The 14,432-nt window shown below is 47.5% G+C and overlaps 2 protein-coding genes across 2 annotated transcripts; one reads left to right on the forward strand and one right to left on the reverse strand.

Annotated features, from left to right (window-relative positions):
• Positions 1-3,781: 3,781 nt before the first annotated feature.
• Positions 3,782-8,451, forward strand: LOC103634935 (uncharacterized). The gene is made up of 5 exons (XM_008657513.4): positions 3,782-4,387; positions 7,405-7,457; positions 7,555-7,648; positions 7,773-7,871; positions 7,958-8,451. Exons 1-5 carry the CDS (start codon positions 3,935-3,937, stop codon positions 8,084-8,086), a joined length of 828 nt encoding a protein of 275 aa, XP_008655735.1. The 5' UTR covers positions 3,782-3,934; the 3' UTR covers positions 8,087-8,451.
• Positions 8,452-8,936: 485 nt separating this feature from the next.
• LOC103634937 (uncharacterized) lies at positions 8,937-12,473 on the reverse strand. Its single transcript, XM_020542406.2, has 6 exons — positions 12,111-12,473; positions 11,188-11,308; positions 10,126-10,247; positions 9,903-10,024; positions 9,662-9,821; positions 8,937-9,303 (listed from the first exon to the last, which is right to left on the reverse strand). Exons 1-6 carry the CDS (start codon positions 12,428-12,430, stop codon positions 9,294-9,296), a joined length of 855 nt encoding a protein of 284 aa, XP_020397995.1. The 5' UTR covers positions 12,431-12,473; the 3' UTR covers positions 8,937-9,293.
• Between the last annotated feature and the right edge of the window lie 1,959 nt (positions 12,474-14,432).

A 14,432-nucleotide genomic window follows, 5' to 3' on the forward strand; every position in this document is an offset into this window, starting at 1 on the left:
AGGCATCTACTAAGGTGATCGGGAGAGTGGAACCATTCCCAACAACGATCAAAGTGGGGTAGGAGGAATGAGGTGGGTGAGAACGAGATAACATGCCTGCCGTGGGGGTGGTGTGGTAGGATGCACCAGAGTCGACAACCCAATCAGGGGAGGGTGGAGCCAACACCATGGTGCTGTAGGCGGCGGCAAGGGAGGATGTGTCCCAACCTCCAGCCAGGGGCGACCAGGGAGTCACCGGAGGCACGAGTTGAGGTGGGGTCAGGGTCGTCGGGAGTACGCCGTAAGGGAGCATACCGAAGGCAGGTGGTGAGGGAGCTCCATAGGTGGATGCACTCTGGAGAGTCGGCGCCTATGAAGGAGGACTGGAAGCACTAGGAGCCTGACCCGGCCACATGGAGATGGTGTCGGTCCAGGGGTTGTAGACCGATGGCCATCCGTGGCCTTGGCCGCCCCCAGCCGGTGGAACCTCCACGCGTAGAGCTGCTACCCCCGCGTCCGCCCTTGCAAGGGCGACGACCACCATCGATGGTGGAGGCCAGACGAGGGGCAGCTAGGGCAGTGGCAGGAGGGCGGGTAGGGCCCCCGATCGACGAGGTGCGAGGGCCATGGCCCCGGAGGGCGCCGAACCACTAAGTGGGGCTGTAGAGTGCCAGGGCCGGAGCGGGTGCCTCAAGCATCATGGTGAGCTCCTCGAGGAGAAGCTCATTCCGCACGGCATGGAAGGTGGTAAACGACACGGTCCGCTTCATGAGGGCCTTCAGGTGGCCGTACCGGGGGCTGAGGCCATGGAGAAGGTTCAGCACCAGGGTGCGGTCGGCGACAGGCTCGCCGAGATCACAGAGAGAGTCCGCCATGCCCTTCATTTGGCGGCAGTAGTCGTCCACGGAGAGTTCCCTCTGAGAGAACAGGTGGAACTGGGCGTCGAGGTGGAGCGCACGAGCCTCCCGATTCCCGAGGAACTGGTCCTCGAGAGCGAGCCACGCCTAACGGGCGGTGTTCGAATGATCACGAATGATGTCCTGCAGTTCGACGATGATGGTGCCGTGGAGCCACGAGATGACCACACTATCCATCTAAACCCATGATGGAGACAACGGGGCAGCAGGTTCGGCGAGGATGTGGTCAGCGAGGGTGAAGCGCCGAAGGGTGATGACGACCTGAGCACGCCAGCGAGGGTAGTGGGAGGACACCGGGTCCAACATGACGGATATAAGGGACCGTATGTTGTGAACCCCAGCGGCCTGGGCATGGAGGGCGGCGATGGTGTCGGCGTCGAGTCCAGAGGCATGGGGGAACGCGGGGACCTCCCCCAGGGGTGGCACAACGAGAGGGGGCGGTGTGTCGGGGCCGTGGAGATGACGCTGGGCATTGGCCAACTGAGTGGTCAAGGCCTGCCCCATAGCGTGTTCCTGCTCCTAGGCAAGGGACGTGGCACGCTGATGCTCTTGGGAAGCGGCGACAACGGCCTGGATGGTGGCGATGGTGGCGGCCAGCGTGAGGTCGGCAGGGGGCGCCGTGGGAGCCCAAGTGGCATCGGGAATGGGGCGACTAGTTGGGAATCCAGGGGGCGTCGGCCGGGAGACTCGGTTCGGCAACAGGGCTGCGGAGTCAATGGCGAGTGCGAGGGCACCCGCGTCCATCGGGTAGCCTAGGAGACCGAGTCCAGCTGCACGCACGGTGGCAGCAGTGGCGGCAGCAGTTGCTGCAACAATGGCGCTGCGTGTGGGCGCAATGGCTGTGGGGGTAGCGGCGATGAGGGATCTGCCGGGGGGTCGGGGGCGGCCATGGCGGCGTAGGAGAGGTGGCCACCAAGGGGGTCGTGGATGGGCTCGTCCACGTGCGAGGGCAGGGAGGACGACCGGGGCAGGAGGTGCGCCGAGAAGGTCTGCCGTGGGGCGGTGCGGCGGCTGGGGTGGTGTGGCGCGACCAGGGAAGTTCGCCATGGGCGGGGGCACGTCAGGGACGACCGGTGGCGGCGCAGACCCGTTAGAGGGCGGTGCAGCCTGGCAGGGAGGAGTGCGCGCACGGGCGGCGTAGAGGCAGGGGGCAGGGATGGTCGGCGGCAGAGGCTGGGGAAGGGAGGGGAGACGTGCGGTGTTGGCGGCGGCTGCTGCTCTGGCCGAAAGAGGTAGAGCACAGCGAGGAGTGGCGCCGCAGCGGGTAGCCCTTGCGCGGGGGCACAGGCGCAGCCGGCGGCGACCAGCCGGCGAGGGGAGGGTGGCCGGCGACTGGGAGGGAGGTGGCTGGCGGCTAGCGGTTGGGAGGGGAGAGGAGAGGGAGGAAACGTTATTGTAGCTCTGGTACCATATTGAACATAGAGAAACCCTAACCTAGGATGGATTGGGTATAGTATATTAATAGAGCACAATACTGGGCCAGGCCCATTACAGGAGACAGGTAGCCCATTACAGGGGACATGTAGCTAACACTACCTATTAGAGATTTTTCAGGCCCGTGATTTTGGTACAGCAAACTCCAAATCTCTAGCGGCTGCTTCGACCACAAGCTAGGGGTATGACAAGGAGACCCTCTCACTCCTATGTTGTTCATCCTCGTCATCAATCCACTCCAGAGGATTCTAGACCTTGCCACACAACATGGAGTGCTCACACCCCTCTCCCTTGCTGTAGTAAAATTGAGAACTTCGCTCTATGTTGACGATGCTGTGATATTCGTAAACCCGTCTACGGATCAACTTCAATCTATTAAGCAAATCCTCCATGCTTTTGAAGACGCCACGGGTCTCACCATAAACTTCGGAAAAAACTCGCTTCACCCGATCAGCTACGAGAACATGGATTTGACGGACATCCTCCAACCGTTCCTAGGCAGTCACATGACCTCCTCCTGCCGATACCTTGGCCTCCAACTCCAAACTAGGCTTCTGAAAAATCATTTCCAAGCCCTTTGGAAAAAATTGGAAAGTGACTCGCGGGCCTGAAAGGAAGCCTCCTCAACCGAGGAGGGTGCCTCACGTTGGTCACCACCATGGTGCTCTCCTCCATGATGACCTATCATCTGACCAGGAAGCAAATTGACAAAGTTTATAGGTTCTTCCTGTGGAAAGGCGTGGATGCTGCAAATGGTGGCCATTGTCTGCTTCCAATTTTTTGTTATTTGGATTGATTCTATATAGATGAAGTGGTTATAAAAATAGAAAATTATAGTTAAATGTTGAAATAATTTGGCTCCTCAAAATTTCTCGGAGGAGACACTCCTTAGAACAAAGTCTTTCATCCGAAGGGCATGTGCAATTTAAGACACCAGTTCGGTTTTCCAAGTATAAAAGACGACTAAGAGATTATGGCCCCGTTTGGATCTCAACGGATTTTTAAAATCTAGCTCTTCACGTTATCCAAGACTATCCAGTTAGATGGGCAGGTACTGGATTCTCTCTTGCGTCGCGATATCCAAGGTATAAAACACACTCGGTTTGGTTACTCTTCTGAATTTTCATGCCGGATTCTCATTATTTCATGGAACCAAACGCGGCCTATGTGGTACAACCCTAAGACTTTGGATCATTAATGCAACTAAAAAGACAATGTATATGGAAACTCGTGAAAAGACAGTGTATATAGAAACTCGTGAAAAGACAGGTCCTTAACGAAGTATCCGTCTCAATATTTTTTTTTACTTAGAACATTAGAGACCCTTAAAAGACTCTATATTAAATAAAGTTATACATTAATTAACAGGCTGAAACCAAACGCTATCTTAGATAATGTGCAGTGTCTAGATTCTAGAAATCTGCTGGATCCAAACGCGGCCATAGTGTGTAGTCCGCCTCTGCCCACACAAGCACACGGCGCGCGCACTCCCGCGACAAAAAAAAAGGAAGTGGCGGAAGAGAAGCAAGAAATAAAAAAAAAGAAGCGAGTGGAGACCGCAGCACGCCCGGCCGGCGTCTGGGGATGACGCGCGCCTGCCGCCAATGGCCGCACCGACGCAGACGCTAGTGCTGGCGGGGATCATCCTCCTCAACTTCGTCCTCGCCGCGGCAGCGCTCTACCGCCGCATCCGCGGCCGCCGCAGGCCCCGGCAGCACGTCCCGCCGCCGCCGCCGCTCGAGCCGGCCGCCGCGGAGGAGGCGGAGGCGGAGGAGGAGGAGGAGGAAGGAGGCGGTGGGGAGAGGCGGCAGAGCCAGCGGAGGAGGAGGAGAGCGCGGAGGAAGCGGCAGCAGCAGGAGGAGGGGGCGGCGTCGGAGGGTGGTGGTGGCGACGGCGCGGACGGGGCCGCCGCGAAGGCGACGGGGAAGGAGGAGCTGCTGCCCCGCCGGCCGCAGTTCCCGCTAGCCTCCGTGGCGGGCGTGCTGCAGCGGCGGATCCACGCGCGGTACGACGACCTCGCGCGGGCCAGCGAGGCGCAGTGCCTCACCATCGAGCAGGTGCGCCGCACCGCATTACCCTTCTGCTTGCTTCTGCCAGGCCCAGGGCTCTACAGTCTACATGCCTTTGCTTCCTCTCTCTTTCAGTGTGTCTGTCTGCGAGTTAAACGTAGGCTGCAGCCTAGCTGCTTGGACGACAAGTGTTGCTGCTGCTTGCAATGTGGCGGGTGACCAATGAAAATCAAAGCTACCTGCTGTTGATTCCTCGCCTGTTTCTTTGCTCAGGTTGCAATCTAGGGATAGATTAGGGCTTCAAATGCGCATTTCCGACGCCAATTTGGCTTCAATGATGCACGCCTGATGAGGGCTACTACCTACTAGGACGCCTATAGAATTTTGCCATTTTGGTTTTAACATATGGGCATGAAATGCCAGGTATCCTAGTTGCGCTGGTGCTCACGTATAGAACTTAACTTCATACTGTCACCTTGCCTAAAACTTAGAAGTAAACCAAACTAAGGAGAATGAATCCTTCGTCCTTCCACATGTACGTGCAGGTACACACACTATATTGGGGAATCACAAATTTCTATGCAAAACTCAAGAACTTACCCACCTTGCCATGTGTGATCTGTGATCTTTGTTCTATAACTCTTTTCCCTCTTTAATGAAAGGCAGAGGTCCTGCCATTTGTGTTTCAAAAAAGGTGTTCAAAGTTGCATCTCTTATCAAATAGCAGGATTTAAAGATCTGCTTCTTTTTTCTTGGAGAGTTGGAGTTAACTCTAATACTCCTTATCAGGTTGATGTAGATTGAACCCTCACGTTGCAGATAAATAAGGCGATTCTTAGACAGTTCTGCAATGCTCCTTTATTTATTTCTTTACTTTTTTTGTAAGGTATGAGGTGTAGCGATACAGTATATCTACTAACAGCACTTGTGCTCTTGATAGTTCATTTAGGATTGAATGAAGTTACCAAATGTAGCAGCATATTGTTCACTTGTTAGTTCAAGATCAATTCAGAATTAAGACTGTAAAATGTTGCTTTAGTAGACAGAGTGGTGCACTATGTTTGAAGTGGGTAGCTTTAGTGCTTATTGATCATAGATATTGTGGTTAGCATTAGAATTGAAATATGAAACCCTATTTTCTGAGTCGTTCGCTGTTTCGCAGGGTGCAATATTACTTGGCGAGTGTAGTTCCAAAATACTGCATTCAAGATCACTTCAGTTCAGTAGTGTTGGAACAAAACACTGCATTCCTTTTCTTGATAGGCTAGAGGTAGCACTAATTGAAGAATAACTTATCCAATACCGGTTGATAGGCTAGTGCATAGTAGAATCCTAAGGCGTGATAGCAATGGGAAGAGAGGCAGGGGAAAGCCGAAGTTGACATGAGAAGAGACAGTAAAAAGAGACTTGAAATGATGTAATATACTAAAAAAAATTAGCCTGAATAGGAGTGCATGGCAAACAGTTATTCGTGTGTCTGAACCTTGACTTGTGGTTTTCATTGTGTTTCAACTCTAGCCTATCCCAACTTGCTTGGGACTAAAATGCTCTGTTGTTGTTGTGTTCTCTGATTTCCTCAACTGTCAGCTTGTTCTATGGAGGATAACTGTACTTGTTTTGTTATGAGTAACACCCATTGTTGTTAGATCATGATATGCCTACTTTTAGATAAACTATTTGTTGAGTCGGTTAAATGGCTAAAACATGTGTTTATTATCCTATTATCACATAATATATGTTTTAATATCATTGAAGTATTTTTTTTCAGGAAAAATATGTTTATTATTTGCATATGATCAATTTATATACCTATAAAGATAATGTTGGTCAAGATTAAATCGCATTGATTACATGTATTCTAAAACATTACTAACTTTTATCTACTGGCAAGTATAAAGTTGAGTGAATTGTTGAAAAAAATCTTGTGGTACATGTCCTGTGTATGGTGGATGATCATGGTTGCAATTACGACCTTGTAGACCTGATTAAATGGTCAGGTCCTCGACACTACTTACGTTTGTTCATACTCTGCAGTCTGAATTGGATGTAAACATCTTAACCTTGACAAACTAAGTGTTACTGTGGATTTGCTTATTTCATCATACAAGCCCTTTTAAAAAGATGATTTCATTGAGATTTTAAAAAAGAATTCAATGAGAAAGTGCAGGTGAGGTCCTATCTAGGGTACATTTAAATTTTAAGCTCAATATTTGAAACAGAAATGCTTTCTCATCAATTACGTAGTTTGTTATCGGTTATTCATGGGAGTGAAGGGCCTGTTGGGGATGGGTTTCAAATCCTTCGTTTTTTTTATTTCGACTGAATCCCCAGAATTTCTAGAGCAATTATCCCTGTCAAAACGGGTTGTAAGACATTAGAATGGTCTGTGGGCTAAAATTATGGGACGGGATGGTGCATAGCTCGAGTTTCCCCATGTTGCCGGACAACCAACTATTCTGTCCATTCCAAATTGTTAGTCGGTTTGGCTTTTCTTGATACATAGCTTTTCCTATACACCTAGATCTACGCTATGTTTAGATCTAGAAAAGCCAAAGCGGTTTATAATTTGGAAAGGAGAGGCTGGTCGTAAAAAAACAAATATAATTATTGCAGCAGGTACTGCTTCTCCTGGTGTTTTTTTAGCTTTATAGATGCTAATTCATCCAGGTGTTCTGTTATTTGGCACACAGGATGTCGGCCAACAGTTTTAGGTCAGAACTTGTGTTGTGGATCTCATGCATTACCCAGGATTGCTATGAGTAAGGGTATGGACTGTAATGCTGCAATACAAGTTCTTAAAAAGAATAGAAGAAAGCTGCTGTTACAAAATTGCATGACTAATTCAGAATCTCACATCGATGCGAAAAGTTACTTCATAAAGCAAAATGCCCACTATAAGTCTAAGGTTTGCACATTTTGTTTTTGTGGTCACAACTATTGTCAGTGCACCTAATGAATATTCTACTATGTTTGGATCACTGATATGGTTGTTTCCCCCCGCATTAGGGCTCTAATAGTCACAGGGTGTACTTACAAAGGTACATGCTCTCTGCCTTGTTTTTCAGGTTAACGAGTTTCTTAACTGTCTCGTAGATGCTAGAAACGAGCTGCTGCAGAGGTACGTTGCTCTTTACACGAAACTTGTCTTCTGACATCCATCACTCCAGATGTCTTGCAAACCTCTTTGCAATGTCTTATTCCTGTGATCTTACCAGGTACGAGAATGTACAAAGAAGCTTCAAAATAAAGAAGGCGATGCTATCGAACCATCGAAACTATAGGACTTCATACGACCGCCTCTTTGAACAGGTTAGTCATTTAAGGGGGATAAAATTGCCAAGGCAGCTAAACAAACTTTACGTGTAACGCCTGCGTACTGTCTGTGCTGACTTCAGTTCATTACTCCTCTTTGTACCCTCGGGCGTTTTCATAGGTACGTAGATTGGAAACCGAAAGCGATAGCCTAAAGAAAGACGCCGCCATCTACAACTTTGTGCAAGAGCGTCTTCAGAAGTCAGCGCCATACAAAATGGTACGCCGCTTCTCTTGTCCTTGTAAGTTGTAGCCACCTGAGCGTCCTGTTTGTGTGTGTGTGTGTGGACTGTTTTGCCATGGCAGATCATGGAGCTGAGTGCAATGGAGCTGGAGGCTCAAGAAATATCGTTCGAGGAGCTCCTGGCTCGGGAGAAGGAGGACACCGCCTTCTGGCAGCGCAACGGGAAGATGAGATCAGTCTCGTCCAAGTAGGACACAATGCCCCTGCTACTTGGGCTCACTGACGATAGCAGACCTCAACATCGGTAGTGTCTAGGCATGAAACCCTTGAGAGCAGCTGCTGTATGCCTGCATCGAACCGTTTGGTGTAACGCCGCGGCCTTCTGTCAAGATCCTGGCCTGATTCTGGGCAGATTGAGTTGTGTCGTGATACATGCCGGCCCTGAGGGTTCTGTACCAGCGAGTGCGGGCATAGGGCTGTTTTGATCGTGTGGCCATGGACCTCCTGACCCAGCCGCAGCGCCAGCAATTCTGTGCAAGCTGAAAGAACTGTCGCTAATATCACCACGTTCGGCAAAACCCACCGTTGCTGCATTTGTCTGAACAGCTGCAGTGCTCGCTCTATGTCCCGTGATGACGCGAACTCGACAATGATGACGTCCAGCTCACGACACTGGGCGCATGCCTCCACACTGTTCCATCACTGTTTATTGAGTGAAAATAGAAGGTGAAATAAAAGATGAGCTAGAAGAGGTGCTGAAGACAGACTAACAGATTGGTTGGTCGACGGCGGAGGAGACGCAGATCAGCTAAATTCTACATCAATGACCTAATCGGCTAATCCCAACTTCGTTTTTCCACATGTTTGGAAACTTCTCTGTGAAACAAAATTTAACACCCAAGGAGGGTTGATGGGATTGGAAAAAAATAGGAAAGATTTCGACTTATTTGGTATTGAAACTCATCCAATCCACATGGATCGAGAGTAAAACGAAAATGCCTTTAAGTGGACAAATAATCGGATTATCATAGAACTACAGATAGACCGTAGACCAGAACGAACACAGCAAGATCAGCGATGTGAGTCTCAGACCACAGCTAATTGTCGCTAGTCTAGAGGCACAGTAACAGAACAAGTCATTTCACAGTTGGATGTTTGTATACAATGCAATCTGACCGTCCAGTTTTTCTGTCTACAAAACTACGGACACAGACAACCTTCCACGGTATGAATCGGGCAGACCAATAAATTGCGTCCTCTATATGACCTATGCCACCGTCAGTCTGAAACAACACGGGGAAAAGGGTGAATCAGCCCCGGCAAACGGGACAATGTTAAGGTAGAATATTATCTACTAGGCATCATCTAGCCGAATCTCTGTGTCGTCTCGGAGTCTGCCTTCCAAACTTGCAATTTTTTCACAGAATTTTCTGCACCCAAGTTACAATCAGTGACAGGTCAGGAGTCCCTGTGGAGAAGATGCAGAACATTAACAAAAAAAGAGAGAGATATGGTATGGAAATTTTAAGAGAAAGTTTGAAACGTGAAAGTGTAAAAGCACATGAAGCTGCTCGCACCAATATGGACTTATGCTCGAATATGCTGTCTCAAGTAACCACAGCGTAGACCGAGCATAATAGTCATGTGTTTGTAAGAAAAACTTGGCTAGAGGGGAGGATGTTCATCCTAGCATGCATTTTTAATAGATAAAGTGTAACAACAGAACCATGGTTGCCTGGGCGACATCCACCCCACCTATACAATCATGTTCTCATAACATTTATTCAAAGGGTTCAAGTACCATAACATTTAATCATGTGGTTTACCTGGCAATCTTAATGTTTCTGAAGGTCAGCATCACAGTTAGCATAACCGTCACCAGGGCAAAGCAAAGGTGCTCCAGGGAATGGCCGCTGATGAAGTACCGGTTCACGCTGTAGACTTTCCTGTCAGCCAAGCCTTCAAATCTTGCCAGAAGGTACAAGCCTGGCACCCAGATGTCAGTCAGATAAAAGTTTTCGCTAAGGGCGAACTGACTTTGATTGCGTTGGTGTCAGTTACGGCTACCTGTAGCAAGGAACCAGAACCTTGAATGCGTATACTTGGGAGGAAACAAGAATAGCATTGCAGGAATGGCGATGCAAGGAACAAAGTTCAGAATCACCCATAGGCGCATATCATCAAGAACCCTAATTAGCCAGCAGAAATGATGAGGACTCGTTTCCAGAATTTTTGTTTCAAGATAAACCGTAGGAGGAACAAGCTGAAGGAGTGTGACAAATATTTATACCTTTCACATGCACTGCTCACTAATATAAGAGATAGGAGTGAGACCAAACAAGATAGCCCAACCCTCTCATCAACTCTTTCAATTACTAATATTGACAAAAGAGAGGAGGATGATATCATCATCTGCATAGCAAGAGCATCCAGTAAGAATAATCAGGAAAAAATATATTCAATATTCATCCATCACATTGTGTATTTGCAAATGACTTCTTCAGTTCAAATCATTTATTAGTAATGGGCAATCTGGACTTTCAATGCTACAAACAGACGGAGATATTGATGAAGACGTTAGCCATAGAATCAAAGCATGGTGGATGAAGTGGCATCTGGCTTTTTCTATACGACAAGATGGTACTATAGAAGCTAAAAGACAAGTTGTATAGGACGACAATTAGTCCTGATATGCTGTATGGTGGAGAATGTTGCCTACAAAAGATGATATGTTCAACACATAAGTGTTGTGAAAATGTGTATGTTGCGTTGGATTTATGGTCAAAATAGAAGAGATCGAGTCTAGAATGATGACATACGTAATAGGCTAGGGGTAGCACCAATTGAAGAAAAACTTGTCCATCACCGGTTGAGATAGTTTTGACATGTCCAACAGGGGTCTCCAAAGACACCAGTGTGTAGTAGAACTCTAAGGCACGATAGCAACGGAACGAGAGGTAGGGAAAAACCGAATTTGACATGGTAACTGGTAAGAGCCAGTAAATGAGACTCAAAGGGATAGAATATAACTAAAGATTTAGTCTTCAATATGAGTGCATGGAAAATAGCTATTCATGTGCCTAAACCTTGACTTGCGGTTTCGGTTGGGTTTCAATTCTAGCCTAACTCAACTTGCTTGGGATTAAAAGCCTTTGTTGCTGCTGTTAGCATTCTGGACTTAAAACCCTGAAAACCTAGGTGTGCACAGTTTTAGTTATGGCCAAAGATTTGTATTATTAAACTCATTTTTTGAACACTAATTTCTCAAAAAGGAATCCAAACCATGCCAAAACAAAAGGAATGAGTAAACAGTAGAGGAAAAGGTGACAGCAAGAAAGTAGTGTTCAGGTACCGGCAACCTGTCCCATATTAAGCGGTCATCATCTGGCTTGAGGTGATAGTAAGCTGAGCCAAATGCTGCTGCTACATTCCCAGCATAAAAGAGAAACCATCCCGAGGCCTCCCACCTCAAGCTACATGATTCCACAAAATGGCATGTTATCAAATTTTTAAATTTATTTCAAGGGAACGAGTATGCTGTCATTCCTTATATAAAATTTCTTGAAGCAGCACACCTCACAGAAAATCATATATAGTTTAAAGCTACTTGATTCCACAAAGTGGCATGTTATCAATTTGTGAAATTTAATCCAAGGCAATGAGTGTTGCCATGAGCGATAGAAAAAGTTCTTGAAGCAGCACACCTCACAGAAAACCAGATTAGTTTCACATGAAGAGGCTTATCTGAAAAAGTAGGAGGATCGCACACATTTCATTTATTGGCTTCCATTGAAGCATATCAACCTACTTTTAATTGAACGCCCATGATTCAAATCCCCATTACCCAGCCATTCTATAATATGGCAAGATTAAATTGCACATTCTGAAGCAAAGCATTTCCTCAAGCAAGCAAGCAGATGGCTAGAAGACGTATAAGCAAAGGTTCTCAACATGATTCATGAGTGCCATCTCGTTTAACTTAAAAATCCACAGGATTAGTGGAACCTCATTCGGACATAATAGAAAAAAAAAACACCTATTGCCTCCTCTTGACCTCTTCTGAGTTCCGAAGCTTTCAAGCAAGACTCAAAAGATCGGACTATTTTACAACTACTATGCCAAAAGCATTGGTTAGCCAAAAAAAAATTATTCAATTTAAGGATCATCGATCTGTTCACTTGACTCAGGTGTAAGCAAATTACTAAACTAGGACATAAGACGAACTTCTTTAGACATTTCATCAAACAAAGGTAGGGTAAGGGCCAAGGGGGGCACCTGACGCCGAAGCACCCGCTGCCGCAGAGGCAGAGGACGAGGCCCGGGACCCCGGCGAGTAGAAGCGGGTAGGCGGTGAGCACGTTGAGCGTGTTGGGCACGCCGAGGAGATTGCGCATGTCGGCGAATAGGTGGAGCGCAGGGGTGTGGCGGAACCGCGGCGTGGCCACGAGGAGCAGCGCGGAGGCGAGGACGGCCCCGCAGGCGAGCGCGCGGCGCCGGTGGTTCTCGCGTCGGAGCAGAGCGGAAGCGAGCGCGACGGGCCCCGCGCCGGGGCCGCCTCGGCCCCGCGTCGGGGGTAAGTCGGCGGCGAGATCCATGCGGGCGGGGAGATGCTGCTGGTTGCGGGCTCAGTTGGATGCTTGCGGCGGAGCGTGGAGTGGAGTGGAGGCCTAGAGTTCCGCTGCTGGGCCGTCATTGTGATTATGGGCCGTTTTCTCAGGGTCATTTGTAGGCCAGACCTTATTCATATTAAACAAATGTCCATTTTACGTAAACAATAATGCTAAAAGTCGTCTTTTCCCTTCATTAATCACTAGATATATACCCGTGCGTTGCCACGAGAGTTAAAAATTAGTATTAAACATAATTTTAGAGGAATCATACAAGAATCAGTTCGTTTTCACAGGAAAAACGCAAGAAACGGGAAAATTTCCTCCGCTCCAAATGAGCCCTTAAAATAATTAATTACTCACGTAGGTCACTATCAACCATTTTGCAAAAGGGAAATTGCACAATCATACTACAAGAGATCGAGCATAATGCTACTTACGAACAATGAAACTGTTTTACAAGCGATTGAGCATACTGCTAATTTCTGAATAGTGTATGCACCTCAACGCAGCAATCAATCCTAACCTGGTAGCCAAACTCTCGCCAAGGCACCACACTAACAAGCATCAGTCACCCATGATCTTGACAAAAGCGAGAGGAGAATTGACAAAAGCGAGAGAGACCGAGAAGCAGGCAGGGAAATCGTACCTTCTAGGCCTCGTTCGATCCACGAGCTGCTGCAGCTTCTCACTCTGGCGGTGCTAGAGCACGTCCAGCCGATGCACGCGCGAACCGCTCGACACCCATGATCTTGCGCAGTGCACACCAGACCTAACTTGCGAACTACCAATGAGAATAGAATAGTTGGATCAATTGACAATTAAGGAAAACCCAGTAGAATATATGGATAATTAAGGAAACCCCATCATAGATAAACATTGCAATAGAAGTTTGTTTCCCAAATGACAACCATTCTAGTTATCTAGCAGAGAACATCTTTTGAGCCACGGGCATTAAGGAACAACAACAACAAGAACAGAATAACTCAATTCACATTCTAGTTATAAAATAGAGAACATTGTTTTTTGAACCACAAGCACCCAGTAGAATAGATGGATAATTAAGGAAAACCCATCATAGATAACAATTGCAATAGGAGCTGATTTCCCAAATGACAACCATTCTGGTTACCTAACAGAGAATATCTTTTGAGAAACAACAACAAGAACAAAGTAAATCACTTCACATTCTAGTTATCAAATAGAGAACATTGATTTTTGAACCACAGGCATTAGGAAATATCATCAACAAAGAACATATTAAATTGCTTCACATCACATGAGGCACAATGGGCAGTTTGGATTGCAACCTCCCAGGCAGATGCCTGCCAGGCATTCCATCGTAGCCATCAGGCGTCCAAAATCAATGGCATGGGATGCTGCTTGGGCCTGACAGGCCCATAGTGCATAAGCATGTTTTCTATCCAAGAATTCAATGTGACTGATGAACTTGAATAGCCGCTACAGGCACCTTGCATTTTAAGCTTAATTATTCCTATTTCTCTGAAAGGATAGTGTTCTAGTAAGGCAAGGAAACCAAAATCTTCATATCAGCAGACCAGACCACACATAAGGGGAGGAAGGGAAAGACACACAGATCGAATATTCAATGTCACCACTGTCATCTTGAATAGTTGGTCGAATATGAGTCTCCAACAATTTTTTTTATCATGGCAACTATTTTTAAATCATCCTAGGGGGGACAGTGCAGGTAAAGAAATATTGTGGGCACTGACTTGGAAACAGTGTGCTGGTCACAATTTCTACAAAAGCTTGGAATTGCCTCGACCTGGTGTTGATGGGTGCGCACCGGATTTTGTCTACAACTGCAGCAGAGGGTCTCAGAAAGAACACATGTGACACCAAGCATGCTTGCCGCACAATAGTGATGAATTCACATGCAAGGGAGTCATCCTCTCTTTGCTTCCCAACCTCGTCGTTCCCTTGATATGCAAGTATACTTTTGGCGCGAGTGGTGCAAACAGGTCTG

The sequence above is a fragment of the Zea mays genome, chromosome 8 (genome assembly GCF_902167145.1).
Source record: "Zea mays cultivar B73 chromosome 8, Zm-B73-REFERENCE-NAM-5.0, whole genome shotgun sequence".
In the NCBI taxonomy this organism is placed as follows: Eukaryota; Viridiplantae; Streptophyta; class Magnoliopsida; order Poales; family Poaceae; genus Zea; species Zea mays.